Source organism: Mytilus californianus, unplaced genomic scaffold, assembly GCF_021869535.1.
Source record: "Mytilus californianus isolate M0D057914Y unplaced genomic scaffold, xbMytCali1.0.p SCAF_7, whole genome shotgun sequence".
Classification (NCBI taxonomy): domain Eukaryota; kingdom Metazoa; phylum Mollusca; class Bivalvia; order Mytilida; family Mytilidae; genus Mytilus; species Mytilus californianus.
The window spans coordinates 12,072,031-12,093,696 of record NW_026262723.1 but is presented as its reverse complement, the minus strand read 5'-3'; the positions used below and the strand labels follow the sequence as shown (position 1 = coordinate 12,093,696).

Here is a 21,666-nt window from a genome sequence, read left to right as displayed (position 1 = left end):
TGTCAGTTAAGCATGAGAAATAGTTGTGTAGTGTGTAGAACATAAAATGCTTTTGATATTACTAAAAATATGTAAGAATTTCATTATAGATTTTGTAGTAAAATCTTTTAAGAATCATCCATATCTGATTAACATCGCTGGTTACATATACCTAATCACAACAGTTGTAAAGGCTATCTTAAACTATAGAAAGAAGGATGATAATAACAATGTGTAGTCGAATATCTCGACGACCATACTATATATCCTACTTGGTAGTATTTCTGTGATGTTAGGTATCTAGTGTAGAGACGGGAGATTTTCATCGTCCTTTTTTTTATATTAATTCAAAAAATGATAGACGAGCGGATTTATTATTTTGTATAATTTACTTTTCGTGAATGATATAGGGATATATGTGGCATTTCTAATTTTTCTATGAAATCTTATTTATTTTAGACATTCTAAGTAATGATGTTTGCATAATTTGATAAAAAAATATAATTTGAGGCTTTGTATGTTTGAATAACAATATATTTGATAAAATAAAACATCCATATACTAGGTTCTCTTAAAAGGGTTAGAAAAACCAGTGCTCATTGTACATCGTACATTTTTAATGCGCTTCAGAATGCATGATAAAAAAACTTTGATCTATTCAGTTAAGGTTTCCAATTTTGGTTCATCTTCCTAGCGCTTAACCGATTTTCAATGAAAATCTTTCAAAAGATAAAAATGTTTTCAAATCAGACATATTCCACAATTTTCAGACAAATGTCTGTATTAAAATTATTCAATACATTTTTATGGAAAACATTATAAAATTGAAAATGTATCATTATCACCCGGCCAAATAACTCAACAACGAAAGATACCAGGCTTATATTTTGGTACACCAAACGCACGTTTTGTCTATATAAGAATTATCAGTGGCACTCGAATAAAAGCAGTTGGAAGGTTAAAGAAAATACGGAGTCGAAGATCAATAAAACCTTCAATTTTATGAAATGTACCACTAAGGCAATCTATGCCAAGGAGTAGAACAACCTTAAATATTTTGTGTTTAGAATAATCCAACTTTATATGATATATCCTTGGCTTTCAAATTTTCGACTTTGAGCGTTCCTGATGAAGGTAAATCCAGAAAAGCGCATCGGACGTATGAAATTTATAACGTGTTGTTTTCATGTTTTATAACAGTTGATTTACAGAAAATTAACTTGTCATTGATACTGCATGTAAACACAAATGTGCTGAGAACTGGACCACAAGTCAGCCCAACCAAAGAAAATACAAAATTAAGACTAAGGTTGTGGTTTAATCTTGCTTAAATGACCTCAGAAGCATGCATTTATTATTTGTTATAAATTCTTTAATTTAACAGATAACCTGAGCATGAATAACATACACCTCCATGACCAATTAAACTTATTCTGGATGTGCCTGTCCCAAGTCAGTGGTTGTCGTTTGTTGCTGTATAACATATTTGTTTTAGTTCATTATTTTGTACAAAAATCAGGCTGTTAGTTTTCTCGTTTGAATTGTTTTACATTTGTCATTTTGGGGCCTTTATAGCTGACTATGTGGTATTGCTTGTTGAAGGCCGTACGGTGACCTATAGTTTTAGAACTTCTATGGCATTTTGTCTCTTTTAGAGAGTTGTTTCATTGACAATTATACCACATCTCCTTATTTTTATATTATAACTGTATCGTTTTGATAATTAATGAGTAACTTCGCTACCGAAGACTTCACTAGTAAAGAAGAATAATGAAATGCTAACTTCTTTTAATAACTATCACAATTATTAAGACAATCATAAGTACGAGAACTCCTCCAACGCTCCCAGCTACAATCAGAACTAAAAGAAACATTTGAACAATTTATATGGTGAAAATCAAGTGTTACACAATCAATTATTGTATTTATCCTTTTCTGTCTTGTACAATATGACATTATTTTAGTCAGTGTATGCTTGTAAACTTCCAACTAGGTATTTATTTAAGTAAACAAGTATGGGCAAAATGTTTTTTTTTAAAAGTTGTAATTGGCTTTGAACTAGATTTCAGTAGCTGCGAGTGCTTTGTGCCTATTGTTTTCATGTTAGTTATGTTTGTGTCTCGTACCGATCGTTTGAATTAAACCCATTGCAACTGAGTATACACTTTGTTCTTAGGGTGTGCTGTAACACCACTGTTCTAGGTTAGGGTGAGGGCTGACTGCTCACAAACATGTTTAACCCCGCTACATTCTGTATGTGTCTGTCCCAAGTCAGAAGCCTGTTTTTAAGTGGTTGCCGTTGGTTCCTGTCTGTCATATTTGCATTTCGTAAATGTCTTTGATATAAACTAGGGCGTGAAGTTTTCTCTTTTTAATTGATTTACAGTTTTCCTAACGGGGCTTTTTATAGCCGGCTATACGGTTTGTGTCTTTTTCATTGTTGAAGGCGGCACGGTCGTCTATAAATGCCTACTTCTGTTTTATTTGAACTTTGGTGCATAGTTGTCTCATTGGCAATGATACCACATCTCTTTATTATAATATAAGCACAAATATGCTCCCTTTGGAATTGTATGATAGTATAGTTTTTGTAGTTCTGTTTATGTCATTTTACGGAAGACCAGTAGTTACATTCTATTTTTAAGAATTGTCATTTCTATTTTGAAATTTCAAAATTTCCAACTTGACATTTCATAGTTCATAGTCGACTTTAATTTCTTAGTTGACATTTCTCAGTTCCAAGTCGACATTTCTCAGTTCCAAGTCGACATTTCTCAGTTCCAACTTGGTATTACTTAGCTTTTACTTTTTATTTGAAAATGTCCAATGTAATGAGAATTGTCCACCTCGAAATGAGAAATGTCAAATTTAAAATGATTTTTCGTATCGTTTTGATTTTTATACTTTCATATGATTTGAATGTTTGACTTCCAAAACATCATTGTCAACCATTACTGATAAAGATTAATCCAGAAACATTTATTCTACTACACTAAAAATTAATAGACAGAATGTGCGCATATGGTTCTATTAAATCATATGTAAAATAGGTCTTTATATGTGAATTTTATTTATTTTTTATAATTAAAAACAATAACAATATCATGATATACTGGGAAATAACATCGGTTTTTATCTCTGTTCTTTTTCGTTTGTGTATGCTGGAGGAGGTATAATGATGTATTGAAAAGCACAAAAAAATTTAAGAGACATAAAGACTACTCCAAGCATCGACCAAAAATTGAATGAAAATATGCAGGTTTATCAGTAAGTTGCACGTATAACTGTCGAAGTGTGTTTTATATCTTTGTCATTTATTGCCAGTAAAATCCTTGATGAGAACATCCCTTTATAAAGAAAAACATAAAAGAAACATATCAAAGATACAAAGCTTATAATATTAAACGCCAGACGCGCGTATCATCTACAAAAGATTCACCAGTAACGCTCGAATAAAAAAGTTAAAAGGTCAAATCAAGTACGAAGTTGAGGAGCATCAAGGACTAACAATTCCGAAATGTTTTGGGAAATTCAATAAAGAAAATCTATTCACGAGGTAAAAAATCTAAAGTATTTCGAATAATTGAAAGATTTGAAAACAGTTAATTTATAAATATGACCATATAAATGATAGAAGTGGTGACTACTGGCTGATGTTACATTCGTGGAATAAACCTCCTCCAGCAGTGGCATCGATCCAGGGGTTGTAAAAAACATATAAAAAATACTGGGTTGATAATTGTGTACACCAGACGCGCGTTTTGTCTACACTGATACAAAAGCAAAATCAGATTTTCCTAATTTAACGTTTAATTTGTTGTAAGAAGTTTAAGTTATAGAAGTTGATACCGCCTATGATATAAAACTCGAAGTAAAAAACTAGTAAAACCTGATTTAATGAAAGACTTACCGATAGTATTTGTTTTATCCTTATTTGAATCGGACTCTGTTTTTATTGCACTCCTATATGTTGTACGACCTAAAAATAGATTACAAAGTATATTAGCAGTTTTTTTCTCAAACTAAAATAATATATAAATTTGTTGAATACGAAAGTCTGATCACATTGATCGTCCTTTTTTCATTTTTTTTTGGGCCAACTATTGTATGTCATTGAAAATCAGATTTGGATGGTGACTATACTCACCAACTTATCAGTAACCTTCTTTGGGGGAAACTGTCACATATATCAACTAGGATTCACTGCTTTCTGCTGTCCCATTGCAGAAAGTTATTTGCTTCGGTCTAATATTTTTCATCAAACTCTTGTTATGAACAAATATAGCATCACCCGAAATGAACATTGGAGACAATAAAAGGATGCAAGTGAAACCGTTACGTATACAATTGTTCAATTATAATCAGTAAATCATTAGAAAATTGCACGTTTAACTGTCAATGTGATTTTTGACCAGTAGATAAACGATAAAAACATGTTCTAAACGCAAGTGGCATGTTTTTTAGAGCAATTAATTCCCAGCTCCAATGGAGTACACATACATTTTCGTGATTCATTCTCATTATTTAATGCTTAGATAACCTGCTGAACTTTTTTCCCCAGCCGAATTTGTTGATCTGTAAGGACTGTCGTTTTCCTTCTTGCTAGTCGTATGATGTTTCTTGTCTGCAGGAATAGTAAACCAATAATTACAAAAATGAAATATAAGAGAAAATAGATATATAAAGTTTTATTTTCATTATCTTTGATCAATTACCGTTGCTTTAAAAAAACTGAAATAACGGCTGCAACAATATCTTTTACAATGGTACATATCATTACTGAATGCTTCAATTCATTCACATATCTAAATTTAAGTCATGTTGGATAATGTCATAAACTATTGATTTGGCAGCAACTTCTCTCTGATTGACTAAATAATAATCAGACTCAAAAGGCCTCGTCGAACTGATAATCCGTTCATATATTTTATAAATCGCCTCTTTGAGACGTTGTCTTAATAATATTGAAATGTAACCGTTCCTCTATAAGACTGTATAATTACGGTATATTACACTCTTTCACTATTCTGAAGCACGTTCTGTCACATCGAATTATTCCTTAATTAATTTGGTCAGTTTAATTCATTCTCTTGCAGTGTGTAGTGAATGATACAATCTCAATTTAATGTAGATGTTCAAATTGTAAGCTTCCATTGGGTTATAAGAAATGCTGCTAAAATTATTACTATCTAAAAGCAAAAATATCTGTGAAAATATCCCTTAGCTGCTTGTTAAGTGTCTCTGAACTAGTTATCAAACCACACGTGTATCAATTCCATATCAATGAAATGAGATAGAATGAATAAGGTGTATGAATTCATAACACAAAAAAATGGAAAATGCCCAACGCATGTATGGCGCTGTTATGCTGTTTTTTTTTTCTATTAAAATCACTGTGATGCATTGTACACAGGAAAATATCTCACTTCAAGGCAATAAATGGATTGTGTCACGTAGAATTTGTGTTTTCTTAGAAGATGGATAGGCAGAATTAAATTATTTAGGCGACAAATTCATTGTAAACTGCAGAAACCAGAAAACTACAGGAAAAACACAATCTGCCAAAATTTGTGTTCATTTTGTGAGATGTTTATAGAAATATGTGCCTTTTTCCTAATGTGACAGTTGTAAAATAAGTTTACAGCATAATTTCATTTTGATCCGTCAAGCACTGAAAACAACTTAACAACTGGTGATTTGAAGACCCATTGGTGGCCTTCGGCTGTTGTCTGCTCTTTAGTCGAGTTGTTGTCTCTTTGACATATTCCCCATTTCCATTCTCAATTTTATTATTACATTATAACCAACTAGTCATGTTTGATTATTCGTACATGCATCCAACCTGTATCAGGTTAAACTTTTGTTTAAGGTAGTCTATCATGAAGATGTCGGGACATCAATCAGGAATGTTCTACACATGCTCATTGGAATGTGAACTTTCATTAATAAATAACAAATTAATGTTTTTATTTTGCGGTTCTCAGAACAATTGACACGTGATATGGGGAACGGAGAGAAGTGTTCCATGATCACATTTTCTTGCTATGAAATAATTTTACGGTAGTCTATCTACTTATATTTTAATGTAAAAATCTATTTTTGTGCAAAACACTTTCCAAAAACTTCACCATAATATCTCTTTGATTAAGGTGGAATACACAACTGCACCAGAAGTTCATTACACGCTAATATACAAACCAGTGTCAGTGGACATCGTCTGTAAAATTGACACGCGTTATCAAAAAAGAACATCTGAATGTACAAATGTATTTGGATGGATGAAAGCACACTTAGCTGAGATGTATAACACTTTGTATGCGTTTCTATTGTACATAACTATAAAAACGTCAAAATGGAACTTTTCCAACAATTTGTTTCAACGTTATTCTGTGAAAGGTAGAAATAAAATATATAGAAATTGTATTTTTTTCACGATGTTGGTCTCGAAACCTTGCAACGTCTAATATAAAAATAATCGAAATTAAAACGGCTAATCTTCGAAATCGCCATCATTTGGTTACTTAAATGGTGAAAAAAATTACATGATCAAGCCTTTCAAAACTATGTCAATCTTATTGATAAAAGGACAGGTTCATATAATCAGGTCACGTAAGTGCAGAAAGATCACTTTTGATGTCCCTATGACGACATAAACATGGAGTATTTGGTTTTAAATTTTAGGTCCAAAATATAGGAGCAACACCTTTAAACCAAAAAATATTTTACATACATTAACATACTTTAGTATCTCTTTTGGGCAATGTTGTTGCTCATATCTAAGTATTATTGACAAGATCTCAAAATGAGGGTAGTTTTGCTGGATAAGTTATTTTGCACTTAATGTATTAGGCGTGAGGCCGTAATGCCAATATGTGAGACACAATTAAAAATATAAATACAGATGTCCGACGGACTAATATTGTTTCAAGAAGATCTGGTGGATGTTATATTATAGATTTATGATACGTTTTGATTTTCGACCTTATGATACCTTCTCCTCAAGTAAGGATATGTAAAATAATTCTTAAGTTATCCATCAATATCTTAAAAAAACAAATCAATTCATGTGTTATCAACCAATCTTCCTAGTCGGTTAAACGATTAGCAGGAGGATTGCCTTGATATTCTGAATTATGGTGATGGCTATTCAATTTTGGACTATCCAGATAGGTTTGTAAATATTTGAATTTAATTATATAAATAACATTCATATTTCAATTGCACTTCACTGGATATACATTTTGACAATAATCAATTCCTCAGTGATGCTTGAGGCCAAAATATTTGAAGTAAAAAAAAAACTGCTACGTACACAAAAGAGCTGATAAAAAAGGACAAAAATAATTAAAACCCGGTCAAGGATTCAGAGATACGCATAATGGAGATACGTTCCTTAATTCAAAATTATTTAAACAAATTGAAAGCAGCAAATTTTATTTAAAAAATCATCAGAGATACCAGAATTACAATTTTGTAAGCTGGACGCGCGTTTCGTCTACAAAAAACTCACAAGTGAAGCTCGAATAAAAAAAATTCAAAAGGCCAAATAAAGTACGAAACTCAAAAGCATTTAGGTCCCAAATTTCAAAAGGTTTGCTAAAAAAGATCCGTATTTTCATGCCAGTACCGAAACACTTACTAGTGGGCTAGAGATGCCTTGGGGACTAACAGTTCTTTAGCAGAGGTATCGACTCAGACTTGACTGTAACGTAACAATCCATTCTTTACTGTACCTTATAAATAACTTGAAAGAATCGAATGAATATATTCAACAATGATGTAAATACTCACAACATAAGGAATACAATATACTCTTACACTTTTCTGTGTCAAATCTAACGTCAGATCCATCAATCACTAATGTCAGACATAGCGCATCACTCGGTAAAAAATCTAAATAAATATTAAGAGTTATAACCACTATGGCTGTATATTCACTTATTAATATGAGGTTTTTTTAACATAGTTTTTTTTATCAAGAAAAGCATATCAGTATTCTGATAGGGAACCGTTGAGTACTCGCGAGTTTAACCTTATAAAAGTAAGAAGAAATGGTATAATTGCCAACTTTTTATGTTGCTCACTCTAGTTAAAACTATTTGTCTTTGTTTAAAATGATAAGGTAATGCATTTATATTTTCAGGATATATGGGTTTAAAGCAGAGATTTCATGGTCATTGTTAAAAAATTGTTCAATTTGTCTAAACTCAAACCTTTAAAAAGAGTTACATGCAGTATGGACGCTTTTCTACTGTTGGAGACCTTATAAGACTACATAATTAACTATGTTTGTCTTTTTATATTGATACGTTCCTTTGTTCTTGCGGTTTTTCTATATTTGTCCTGAGATTTACGCTTAAATTGATATTATACTGTAAAATTGTCCTGTATTTGAAAACAAATTGCTAATTGTAGCATGTTATGGTTCTGTTTATACTTTTTGTTTTGGAAAATGGAAATAGTAACCTTTTAATTCCACTAGTAAAGATAATGAATTGGAAGTCCATTATAATGTTCAACTTGTCGTTTTGATAGAACATATCTCACCGAAGAATAATTACGCATGATGAGGTTAGAATACACGAAGTGGTATATATAACACACTCTCCATGTCCTGTTTATCAGTAACCTTTTAATGCAATACTCCCGAGTTTTATTATATTCAAACGAATAACATTGTTGTTTCTGTTCGTTGTTGATTCTTGATGATTTTGTTTTTAAATTTCACATCCCTACACTTCAAGGTAAAATATAAATAAGAAGATGTCTTCCAGTTGAATCCGTAAAAAATGTAGCAGTGTTACACCAAATACTTTAACTTATTGACAATATACCCTGAATGCACTAATTACTCAGTTATCGTATTCATATTATATCAGTTGATTTTAGTATGCATAATGGCTCTTCAATAAAAAAATAAAAAAAATAAACGCATATACCATTTCCCCATTTAAATCTTTCTGCGACATACGTTCCAATCCAATGTTGTTTTTTTGGACAGCGTTTTTTATTTGTACTTGTAAGCTTCAAACTCTTTTCTTGACAGTTTTGTCTAGCGGTGTACCATGACACAGGTTCATTGTAACATTCTAAAAACGTATAAAGAATACTATTCATTATTTTTTTGATCGGCACTTTATAGTTTTTGGAGTAAAAGACAAACAAAACTACATCCTTGATAGACAAGTTTAAAAAGTTCATGTATAAAAATCTTAGCATCTTTATATTTAAGTGTTAGTCTTAGTTACAGATGTTCCTTTTAAATGTTCACTGCCTAAATTCCTCTTTGACATCACAAATGATTACGTGGGGTCTATAACGAACCCAAAAAGTATGCCTGTGCTGTCTTAAAACTTCTACAAAATTATCAGAATGACTCCAATCAGAAATGTGAGTATCCTATTGTTATAGTTACTCTGACTCTATTACCACGTTTTGTGTTAGATTTGCAATGAGGGTACACAATACTACTCGTGTTAATATCAACAGAAAGTAAAAACGCCTACATTGAAATGATAAAATTATAACCAAATAAACAAATAAATAAGGACAATTCTTCTTCTATTCCTACCAAATTGATTAAAATCAAACCAGAATTGACTCCACGATACATTTTTTTGAAAACCGTAGTTTTGAATGATTTACACTTAGTAGTGTAAAATTGTAGATTATGTATAATTTATATATGACATGTGAATTTGTGTGTTGAAAAACGCTGGCATGTTCGTTTTTTATGCAATTAAACATTTAAGGACATGCTTTATATTCATAATCATATAAAAAGTAAGAAGATACCAATGAGATAATCGACCACTAGTACATCATTTACAAGTCGAGAAACAATGACAACAACAACAAAAAAAACCCTATCAGATTCAGTCCACAAAACATTACACAGAAACTAAGCACTCTAATATTTCTCTCAATAAGAAAAAAAACCATGTCATTCAACTCTCAGTTTTCAACTTTATCCTGACAGGTGTAGAAAATAAACAGATGTTTTCTATTCCGTCCTCAATTTTTGGGGAAACTAAAGCTACAAATGTATGATAAAAATAGAACATGTTATTTCTGCTTTATCAAATTCTAATTTCATAGGGATATCGAAATTTGTTTTCTTTTATTGTGCTGTTGTGTATCTTTCCGAAGTAGTGAATGCAATTTTGAAGTAAAGTTTTTCTTCTCAAGTCTCAATTCAAGATTATGACTGAATAGAGTATAAGGGGGCCAAAAAAATAATATGACACTTATAACTGCAATTTAAAATTTGGTGGACTGCGAGGTGAAATTAGTTAAGACTCTTACATTTTAATAGCATTTTAAAGACTGATTTGTTTTAATCTAAAAACCAATTGTATCCAATTTTCATAACCTCTGCTGAAATACTATCAAATTCTATGTTTAACGACTTGACTATACATGAGGATCTCACAAAGTCATCTCTATTCTATCACCTAGTTCAAATTTTCAGGAGCCGTGGTTCTTTGCACCAATGGATTCGTTTTTCGTTTTTGAATCGTATATCAATTTAAAAAAAAATCTTTGGACCAATAAAGTAGAAAATCTTGATAATGTAAAAATATCTGCCGATTTTTATGATTTTCCCTATGTATCCTTTGTATTTTTGGCGTCTCATGCTGTTAATTTCAACAGCTCGTATCTCAAAAACGAAAACACCACCTCATGATGATACATTCACATGCCAAAGATGTAAGGTCTAGGTTAAAAGACGAAAAAGTTATGGCCTGGTCGTGTTTCTTTCGAAAAAATACAATAAGTTGACTTTGAGGTCAAATTTGAAGATCACATGAAGGTCATCATGAATCAAAACACTTAACCTCATGATGATACATACACATGTCAAATATCTAAGGCCTAGATCAAAAGACATAAATGTTATGGCCCATATGTACTATCAGAATGGATCTTGCTCTTATTTATTGAGGGTGGGGGTATATTTTAAACTTTAATAGAAAAAAATCTGGTGGTTAAATTTTTATAAATGTTTGCAAGAATAACAGACTAACATAGCACTTAATACGGTTATTTAAAAAAAAATTTAAGCGACACATTTTAAAAAAAAAAATGTCTTCTTCAAATACTTGACTCATCATAGTCATTTTTCGGGGCTGAATCTGAGACCCCCTTTTTTAGTTTCGGACAAAAATTTTAAAGGATTAATCTTTAAAAATATTAACATATACTAGTCAACAAAAGAAACGATACAAGGCAATATATTTTCCATATATAATGAAATTGGATACACTGTACCAAGATAAATAATTGCTCAATTGGTCTAATATTTACAGAGTGTAATTTACTAACAAAACCATTGATTTAAGGCAAATACGCGAATTATTTTTTTGCAATGTTTGTTATTTCAAAACTCGTTTTTTCACCCAAAAATTCAAATATCGATATTATAACTTAAAACTTTAAACCTAAACACGGTCTGCTTAAAGGTTTTAATGCCTCTGCAGATATTTGAATATTTAACTCTCATCTTCGAAATTAAGTGCCGACTTTTGTCATCATTTTCCGCAAAATAAATTTTACCCCTGTGTTCAATAACACGGTATTTTCTCACTTTCCAATTTGGTCAGATTCTTTTAATCATGTGCATTTGCTTTGCAATTGAATGTTTTTCATTGGATAATTTAACAGTTTTTCCTATTTATAATATTTTATGATAAATTGGAGTTCAAACTTGTGTATCGTTACTTTTGTTGACTAGTATATATACCCCTATACCCATATTTCTGAAACTTCCAAGCTTGGCCAATATTAGCATGTAAAAGATGCCATATTTGAGTTGCCAAATCTTTTAAACCAATGGTTCAAATCTTTTGAAAGATGTTTAGCTAGGCCTAATTTATCAATGAGAGAAAAACAAGAAAAATTAAATGACAGGGTTTTTTGGGGTATAGTGTTGGGTACCCCCTTACGCTTTCAAATTGTATTATTTTATTCAGTTGCTCACTCGTATGCATTTTCTTTTGCATACATTCTACTATCTCAACTGAAATGAGATAATGTACATTTTGCAGAATTGAGAATTGAACCTATACAATGAAAAAGAAAACCGACAATATAAACGTAGGTCCCGTTTATAATATTTTGATACATGATAATAAATTATGGTAACATAATCAGATACCAGCTTCTTGCGCTTTCGAATATAAGTTACTATCAAAATTGTTTAAAACACAATGATCGGTTCTTTAGTCTTTTTCGTTATTTGCCATTGCGTTGTCAGTTTATTTTCGACTTATGAGTTTGAATGTCCCTTTGGTGTCTTTTTCTTCTCTTATACAATACATTCACGTTTGATATTTACAGTAACTATGACCGACATAAGTAGTTTTTTTTCCAAATACTGTTCTGAATAGAATATAATCATGTAGGCAGGGACGGAGTTCACAAAGACCATGCGCTTTCTCGGCAACAAACCAGATATAAGAATAATTTTATACATTTCCTGATATACTTGCTCAGTTTCAATAAACTATTTAAAGTAGAAATATCTGTATTTTAGACCTGGGGTAACAAACAATTCAATTGTTATAACCTGTAGTTAATTGAAAAAGTAATATAATGCAATGTGTAATTAAACATATTGTCAAAAACATGGTATTCAAAGTAGTACATCACATTGGCTTTTTGTCATGTAATTCTGAATTACTCTTCAATTACTTTCAATTATTTGCTAGCAATTTAAACAAACAATCTCCTTTTTCGAATACACTATTAACTGTTTTTGTCTCTTTTTTATTTGGTATTCATTTATTTATTTACCTAAATCTTAATATTTATTTGATTCCTGTAAACTGTTTCGTCACCAATTGAACATGTCCTCCATTCCATCCAATGTAAAATACTCTGGTATCTTAAATTTTGATTTTCAGAGAACAAGGAGAAAACCGCGGAAAATATTTATAAAAATCAATATATATACAAACATATAAATCCGAGGTTGAAAGGAAATCACTGATTTGTAATATAATGGTTTTACAAAACAGAAAAGAATGCATATATGAATATGATGAAAGACAAACGCGCATTACGGATACCCTTGTTAAATATATAAAAATAAGGAAATGTGATTGCCAATGAGATAATTATCCACCAAAGTTCAGACGAAGTGGATGTAAGCATTTATAGGCAACCGCACGACCTTCAACAATGAGAAAAACCCATACCGTATGGTCGGCTATAAAAGCCCTCCACATGAAAAATATGAAACAATTCAATTGAGAAAACTAACGGCCTAATTTATAACAAAACAATTTACGAAAAACATATATGACAGACATGAAGCAACGACAACCACTGAACTACAGGCTCCTGACTTGGGACAGGCACATAAAGAATGTGACGGGTTAAACATGTTTGTGACCGCTCAACCCTCCTTTATCCTGGGACAATGGTGTAACAGCACAACATAAGAACAAACTATAAAAATCAGTTGAAAAAGGCTTAACGCATCATATCGATACAAAGAAAAACATCAAACAAAAACACAGACAGGACGTGGCAGGTTATATATTCATCCCTCATCACTTAGAACAAAAACAGACTAAGAACAGATCTGAGAGTACTCCTAGTTATTGACAGCTAGTTCAAATCCAATAACAACTACAAAATAAAATCATGTATCTAAGGAAATCTATATCATGTATATATCTATTGATATTTAATGTAATATTGACATATACAATATAAAAACTTTAAAAAAAATCGTACACATGTCTCCATGTTGACCAGTGCTTGTGTTAATGTTTTATACTTAGCCTAGTGAGTTTTGCATTTTTAATAGTTTATGATATAGTTTGTAAGAGAGAAGTAATGAAAATATACTTAAAAAGCAGACGGTCTTTCCACATGAGATAAGACTAAGCGTTTATGATAAGAAAGATAAAAAAAAATAAAAGATAAACACTTAAGGTAAGAAAAAACAGGTAGCTTATCATCAATTCCAAAAAAAAACGGTTTATTTGTACTTCCACTGGAAAAAAGGGAGATGATTATCTACTTTTGGTTGGAAATTTTTTGCTTCAGATGTCGTATGAAGGGATATTTTATACTGATTTGATAAAATACATGGTTGCTAGGGATTTTTCTGTGAAATGAGGGAGATCAACTGTCACTTCCGGATAACAGAAAGTCCCGAAAGGAGAGATACGGTAGCTCACGTTACACTGATTTAAAAAAAAATATATATGGTTTCACTATACTATTACCAGACATAAGGAAGAAAATTTGCTATTCCCGGTATAGAAAATGTTAGTTACGGTCTCATAAGATAGTTTTTCTTGCACTGATTATGGAAATATATGGTGTCTCTGTACTTTTACTTGAAATTGATGAGATAATCAGCCCCTTCCAGTTAACAAAATGTCACATCCCGTGCCAAAAGACGGAACACTTTATATTGATTCCAAAAATATATGGTTTCTTAGTTCCTTTGCTTACAAAAATAGAGATAAAAAAAGTACTTCCGGTGTAAAAACTTTCACCTCCGGATTTATGTCAACCTTCTCATAACGTTTACATAAAAATAAAGCTAAAAATTGCTACTTCATAGTACAAAAGGTTAATTCTAGTTGACCTTTTACAAGGTCATTTGTTTGCAACACAATGGAAAAGACCTTATCACTCTATCATGTAGCAATCAAAAGTTACAACAAAGGTCAAAACTTAAAACGTCAAATTAAACTTTGTTATTTACCTCAATTTCAAGGTCATACAAGAAAGACCTCTAATCAAAAGACCCTCTGTCCAGACTATATATGGTTAATGAGTTACTAGTAAACTATCATACAGCTAGTTTAAAAAATATAAGGGGAGTAATCTCATATGGGGCCTCCGTACCGCTTAGGTCAAAATTAATAGACATCCTAATGATATTAGAAAGTAAAATAACAAAATACGGAACTCCGAGGAGAATTCAAACCGGTAAATCCCAAATCAAATGGCTAAATCAAAAGTTCAAACACTTTAAACGAATGGATAACAATTGTCATATTCCTGACTTGGTACAGACATTTTCTGATGTAGAAAATGGTGGATTAAACCTGGTTTTATAGCTAGCTAAACCTCTCACTTGTATGACAGTCGCATAAAATTCCATTATATTTACAACAATGTGTTAACAAAACAAACAGACATAATAGGTAAAAATGTCAAAAATAGGGGTACAGCAGTCAACATTGTGTTATAATCTAAATCACTATAAAAACAAACAAATATGTCAACAAAGAAAACCGAAAAGGCATATAGACAAAGCACACAAGTAAAACCGAAAGACAAGAATACAAAAATTTACCATATTACAATGACGGTATGTATAAGTACCGAGCCACGTCAAATGGATATTATCAAAAAAAGACTAAAAAGAAAAAGTAATAATTTACAAAGACAAATTAAAGAACACTATAACACGTAAAAAGTAAAATCACAAAAATACTGAACTCCGAGGAAAATTCAATCGGAAAGTCCCTAATCACATGGCAACATCAAATGACAAAACACATCAAACGAATGGACAACAACTGTCATATTCCTGACTTGGTACAGGCATTTTCAAATGTAGAAAATGGTGGATTGAATCTGGTTTTATAGCGCTAAACCTCTCACTTGTACGACAGTCTTATCAAATTCCGTTATATTTACAACGATGCGTGAACAAAACAATTAAGATGATAAACAATATCAGTACCTAGAATCTATACTTCAAGACCATCGTGTACTATTAGGAGCATTTAGGGAAATTCATTTTGACGTTATCGTTTAAGGTTTCAAGGGAGAAGAACACATAAGAAAAACAGTGTTCGGGGAGAAAACTCTTGTAAAGAAAAATATTCCGTTACGTAGGGTCAGTTTTCAAAGCGTATAAACTGTTAAATATCTAAGCGACATCTTTTAAATAACAATACCACGCAAGACAAAATTAGGCAAAAACAAATTTAATCAGAACAAAATCAAAAGGTCTTTCCACGGAAAAATTGAGAGACTTTACATTAACAATATGATTATGCTATAATTAAATACATTGCAAAATGAATGTAATTGTAAGTGCAATATTATTTAAAAAAGTAGATATTTAAAACAAAAAAATTATTTTGGCATGTTATTGACAAAATGTCTGCAGTGCATGCATAAATGCATAGATATTACCGAATCAAATGTTTCACTAAGTTAAGATAGCAAACAAAGTGAAATATAATATAAAGTTTGTATCATACTTGTCTTGTTATAGCCTTCACATATATACGGCAAACTGGAACTGCATCTGGTGTAATTGAATCGACAATTTTCGTTTGTAGGATCCGAATAAACTGCTGCACAAGTATTTCCGGGTTTCATTCCAGGAGGACTTTTTTCTAAAAATTTAAAACATGAACACAATTTAATAATCACACAAATGTTTAAACTCGATAATGTTTTAACAAAGCATTCCTGAAGCACTAAACACGTTTACCTAAAGGTTCACTTTTTGTGTGAGCTTTAGCTAGCTTTAAAACCAGGTTTAAACTACCATTTTCTTCGGAAAATACCTTTTCTTAACTTTTTTTCTCGTTCCGTTGATTGATAACGTTTGATTTTATCAGTTTTTATGCACTTCCCATTTTTTTGATTTACATTGGAGTTTGACATGGGTTCCTACTTGATTTACATCTTTAAGATAGACGAAAATAGCAATGCATTATGTAAATACTCCTTTTACCGGTTTGCACAGTTAATAAAATTTAAAAACACTTCGGTAAAGTAAACAGTTATTAACAATAAAAATACGTATACTAATACTGCTGCTATTACCTCTACTACGACTACTACCACTTCTCTTAATGATTATAATAATTATAATAAAGATACTAACTGCTGATAATAACAATGATGATGATGTTATTGATAGTTTTTTTTTTGTAATTAACACTAAAGTAAAGATGTATTTAAATTGATTGAATAGTGTTTCTAGTCAAAATATTTCATACACTAAATATATTCCGGATGATTAATGTAAACAAACATGTGTTATCATTTATTCCTGAAACTCTTATTAAGTTTGTACAACAAATGCTTTCACATATAGCATCTGGTTCAAACATACTGTTTACTATTTCATAGGCACTGTATACTTCTTCGTATACTGATGAAACACCACCACATTTATCTTCTTTGTGTCCCCGACAACTGCTAGAGCAAGCGTCATTATTTTCCTCTGTATAAATACTCAGCGCACTCATGAATTTCGACCTAGGAATACACAGACATTCCTTGCCCTAAAAACGTCATAAAATCTAGAGAACATTTAATAAAAAAAAACATATGCTTTTTTGTCTTGTTATGTATCTAACATTCGATACCACTGTCGGTGGACAATTAGTCCTCGAGGGTATCAATAAATCGGTAGTTAGTGCATCGATATGACATGCGATTGATAACATACTTTCTTTAAAATTAAGAAATTTATCCGAATCTGATGTTCAAATATCAAAATTTGACATTATCAAATTTATCAAAGTGAAATTTAAGAATTTCGATAAGTGTTTTTTTTTTCTTGTCTTTACAAAGATTTTGTTTGAATATTGAATCACATGAGTAAAAAACAAGTTGGCCAGAAGTGGTGCAGAACTAGTACTCATTGAAATAACTACGGTCTATAGAAATATCAATCCACTAAACTTGACAAAAATGTTTTCGATAAATAAAACATCTTTCATTTTGATGATATTATCCGCAATGTATTTGTTGTGGAATCAGTGTGGTGTTTTACAAAGTAAGATTTTTCATGACCTTAAACATAAAATCTGTATTGTTTTTGTAGGAAACATTCTGTAAAATGAGACGATGTATTTGATCTTTCAACTAAACTTTTGAAATAGTACTGTAAAGCGTAGAAAATTCAAAAGGTTTGACATAATTGCAAAATTGTAAAAATTGTAATTGAAATTTTTGCAATCGATCCTCGAATTTTTAAAGAATCGACTTTAAGAGCACCTGAGATCACACCCGGTTTTGGATGGGCTCATGTTGCTAAGTCTATAGTTTTCCATACTTGTTATGTATAATGTTGTTTGTCTTTTGATCTTTTTTTGTTACGTGCCTTGACCATTGTCAGTTTGTTTTCGACTTATGAGTTTGAATACTTTAGTAAATTGTGCCTCTCATTTTATCACTGAATATACCTCAACAAAGAATTTCTTGTCTCAGTAGTGTACTGATGAAAGAATTATGATAAAAAATTTTGTGAAGTTTAGTTATCCAGTACAAAGAGGGAAGATTTGAATATTCATTTTTTATTATTATACAAAGGAAGAGAAGAATGGATTCGCTATGTATAAAAATCTCATCGTTCGTGAATGATGTAGGTGTAGAATTAGGATCCCTAGTTTTGATGTGATTTCAGGTTTGTTAACATTCTAAATAAATAAATTAAAATAAAAGAAACTAACATTCCTAATCCCTAAGGCAAAGTTGACCTTAGACGAATTTGGCTATTGGTTTTTAACCTTTTGGTCACTTAGCTTTTTTCAGGTTCTTATATCAAATATTTAAGTTTAAACGTTCATGATATAGATGAATCCAGAAAAGCGCTTCTAACGTACAGAAATTATAGACGGTTATATTTGTTTTCTAGCACTAGGTCAGTAGTAATGATGATGAACAGTAACTTCCCGAGGGTATCAGTAGCTCAGTAGTCAGTGTAGTTCCTTACATGATTTATAACATACTTTCTTAAGAGAGGCAAAAGATACCAGAGGGACATTCAAACTCATAAGTCGAAAATATTTTGTTATTCTTTTGATTTTACTTTAAGTATTATAGCTCCGCATGTATTCATGTATTTATGAAGCAATGGCTTTTAATATTGATTGGTTGAGCGTTCTTGATGAAGGTTGATTCTGAAAAGCACTTCGGTTGCGCGAAATGTTTCAAATATTCTTTCACTTACACTTTTATTGAAGGTTTTAAAGGATATCACTGAAAAGTAATTTATTGGTTTTTCCAAAACAGAAAGAAAAAACTAAAATCATACATGTATAAGTCGTTTTTCTTCCATTACTAGTTGTATACAATATGTAATGCTGTAAACAGGAAAAATGAATATTTATCCCTCAAAAAACCATACGCAACAATTTCACCTTATAATAAAAATAAACCGTATAAATAAGTTTTTAAAAATAATAATACAATGAATAGATCTATGCATGAATCTGAATGTAATATAAACGTTTGAATTGAATTCTTGCATCCGGTATCAGTCTTTCGATATGGATGCATACATTTTGGATGAAATTGGATGAAATGTTTTTCCTTTTTAATATTTATTTCCCTGACCTGTTAAAAAGAATGTAAGTAAGGGAAGTATAAGTGTACGTTTATTTAAAACTGTTTAATCCAAAATATATGTACAAATGGCCATTTAGGTAGATTTTGTCAATTTGACATTTTAATGTCTACACAGATATATCACAAATGACATTTCATCCCTTTAACATGTAAAGTGTCAAGATTAAATCATCATATTCACTCATCAAAGACAAATGAGCAAAATTTTGAAAGACTTCCTATTTCGTTTGGTCTCTTGTGGAGAGTTGTCTCATTTGCAACCATACTACATCTTCTTATTGTTATATTTACTGCAGGGTTTGTTACTCGTGCTTTGTGGATGCAGTAGAATGTGTCCCTATACCTGATATTTAACAGTAAGGGTTTTTTGCTTGTGAGAGAGCTGTCTACATATTCCATTACATTAGTTTTCGATTTCTTTTGGTCTCTTGTGGATAGTTGTCTTATTTGAAGTCATACTACATCTTCTTATTTTCATATTGATTTATTTTACTATTATTGCCATTATTTCTAAATGATATATTTGATCACCCCTAAATACACTGTGGAACTCTTAAATCAGATGACAAATGTTTTTTCTTTAATGATTTTTATTCTCATTTTAAGATATTTCCCTTATACGTCACAAAGGTTGAAAAAGCATATCTTATTAAGATTGTATAAATAACGAAAGTAAAAATATGCCTCAAAATACTAAAAATGTAATTAAAAATTCACAGACACAGGGAAGGTGTTGGTATATTTTTTGATTAATGTCTGTGTTGATAGAACAAATATGATGCAATAAAACATGAACATCTAAGTGATTTCTTATAAAAATATAACTGAGTGTATTTAAATATATATAGTTGAGATGTTCAGAACTTAATTTGTGCTTTATCATAATCATTGATATCTTGAAGGTGCATGTAGCTTGATATCATGAAATTTGGTAAAGTTGCCAATCTGCTAGTTTAAATAAACTGAACAAAACATACCTTCAGAAAAATATACTCTGTATTGTGATTCACACAAGACCTAGAGCATTCGTAAACTGAATTTTCTAGAAATGAGAAGTTTCTACTGTAAAAATATTCTTTTTGTTCAACCTTTAAACTGTAACATCCTAGAATAAAAACGATAATGTTAACACAATGCATTATGAATAAATTTTCTATTGATTAATGACACATTTTTATATCACCAGAAAACTCATGTCCGTTTTGAAAATAAGTTAAAGTACATCGTTCCCAAAATCAATCATAAATATACAAACCAATTTATACCGTTTATGTAGTGTTAATTGTTTAGAAAGACTAACATTGTTTTGTTCTAAGTGTCTGATAGGTTTAATATCATTTTTGTATTTGTGTTAATTAGTTTTTATGCCCGTATATTTTTTCAAACTTTATAATAGTACCTGACGATGTTTAACCAGATTCACGTTTTGGTCGCACTGAAATAAGATCATTTGTATAAGGATGTTTGCTGATCTTTATTTTGGCTTTTTGTCCGATATTCGGAATCTTCTGGTTTAACTCAGTAGTGCCTTTGAAAGTTTTGCCCTCTTATCCTCACTTTTCCTGTCATAGCTTTATAACATATACTTAAAAAAAACTATTTTTGAAAATGTTATAAACTTATTATTTTCTCATAGCGTTTGAAAGAAAGAAGGTGCCAATAATAAATGAACAAACATCCTTAAGTGGATTATCAATCCTCCCCGTTACAATTCGGCAACAAGTATAAAATCTGGTTTGTTAATATTTAGTATTTAGAATTACGCAAGTAATGTTGCAACTCTCAAATGCAAATTTGACCATTCCAATTAGTTTTCAGTGTTTTTATATTAAAATGATTTGAAGTTGCCAAATCCAAGTTGAAAGAATTATGTAAAAGTAAGGTTCTAGTTCACTCTAATAAAGTTACCCTCAATCCACTTGGCTGGTGTAGTTACAGTTAATCACGTTTTTGTTTTGCTTACAAAAATTTTAAAATGTTGCCATAACAAACTCCTGATAAATACCAATTTTGGAACCTAATGAAGGTTATAAGAGAAAATCGTGTGGCCCGCATGGACATCATATGATTTGTTTTGATAACAGGGCGTTCCCCTGTGAGTGAACTATCAGTCCTTGAGAGTAGCATACGTCGACAGGCCAGTGCTTCGATAGGGAATATGTAATTATACAGGCTGTTTGAAAAAATCCCGTTCAGAAAATAACCTCCACAGGAAATGGTTCCCTTGCATAGTTTTCTATGTCCGATATATTTAGGCAATTTTGTTTTTCAAGCTAACACACATTTAATATATTTGGTTTTTTGGACGAGCTTATATGAAAGACTTATGGTATG

At 31.0% G+C, this 21,666-nt stretch overlaps 1 protein-coding gene across 4 annotated transcripts in view; it reads right to left on the bottom strand.

Moving 5' to 3' along the window:
- Nucleotides 1-21,666, bottom strand: part of LOC127708343 (uncharacterized) — a 177,423-nt gene that overhangs the window by 96,003 nt on the left and 59,754 nt on the right. Inside the window, exons 3-9 of one of the 4 annotated variants that reach the window (XM_052213198.1) lie at nt 20,310-20,437; nt 17,090-17,261; nt 16,224-16,361; nt 8,919-9,068; nt 7,771-7,872; nt 4,520-4,603; nt 3,890-3,958 (exon numbers count right to left, since the gene is read on the bottom strand). The exons of 2 other annotated variants lie outside the window; for them this stretch is intronic. In XM_052213198.1, the coding sequence (XP_052069158.1) occupies nt 3,890-3,958; nt 4,520-4,603; nt 7,771-7,872; nt 8,919-9,068; nt 16,224-16,361; nt 17,090-17,261; nt 20,310-20,437 (843 nt within the window). The remainder of the gene's footprint in view (nt 1-3,889; nt 3,959-4,519; nt 4,604-7,770; nt 7,873-8,918; nt 9,069-16,223; nt 16,362-17,089; nt 17,262-20,309; nt 20,438-21,666) is intronic. One more of the 4 variants, XM_052213197.1, reaches the window with a different exon arrangement.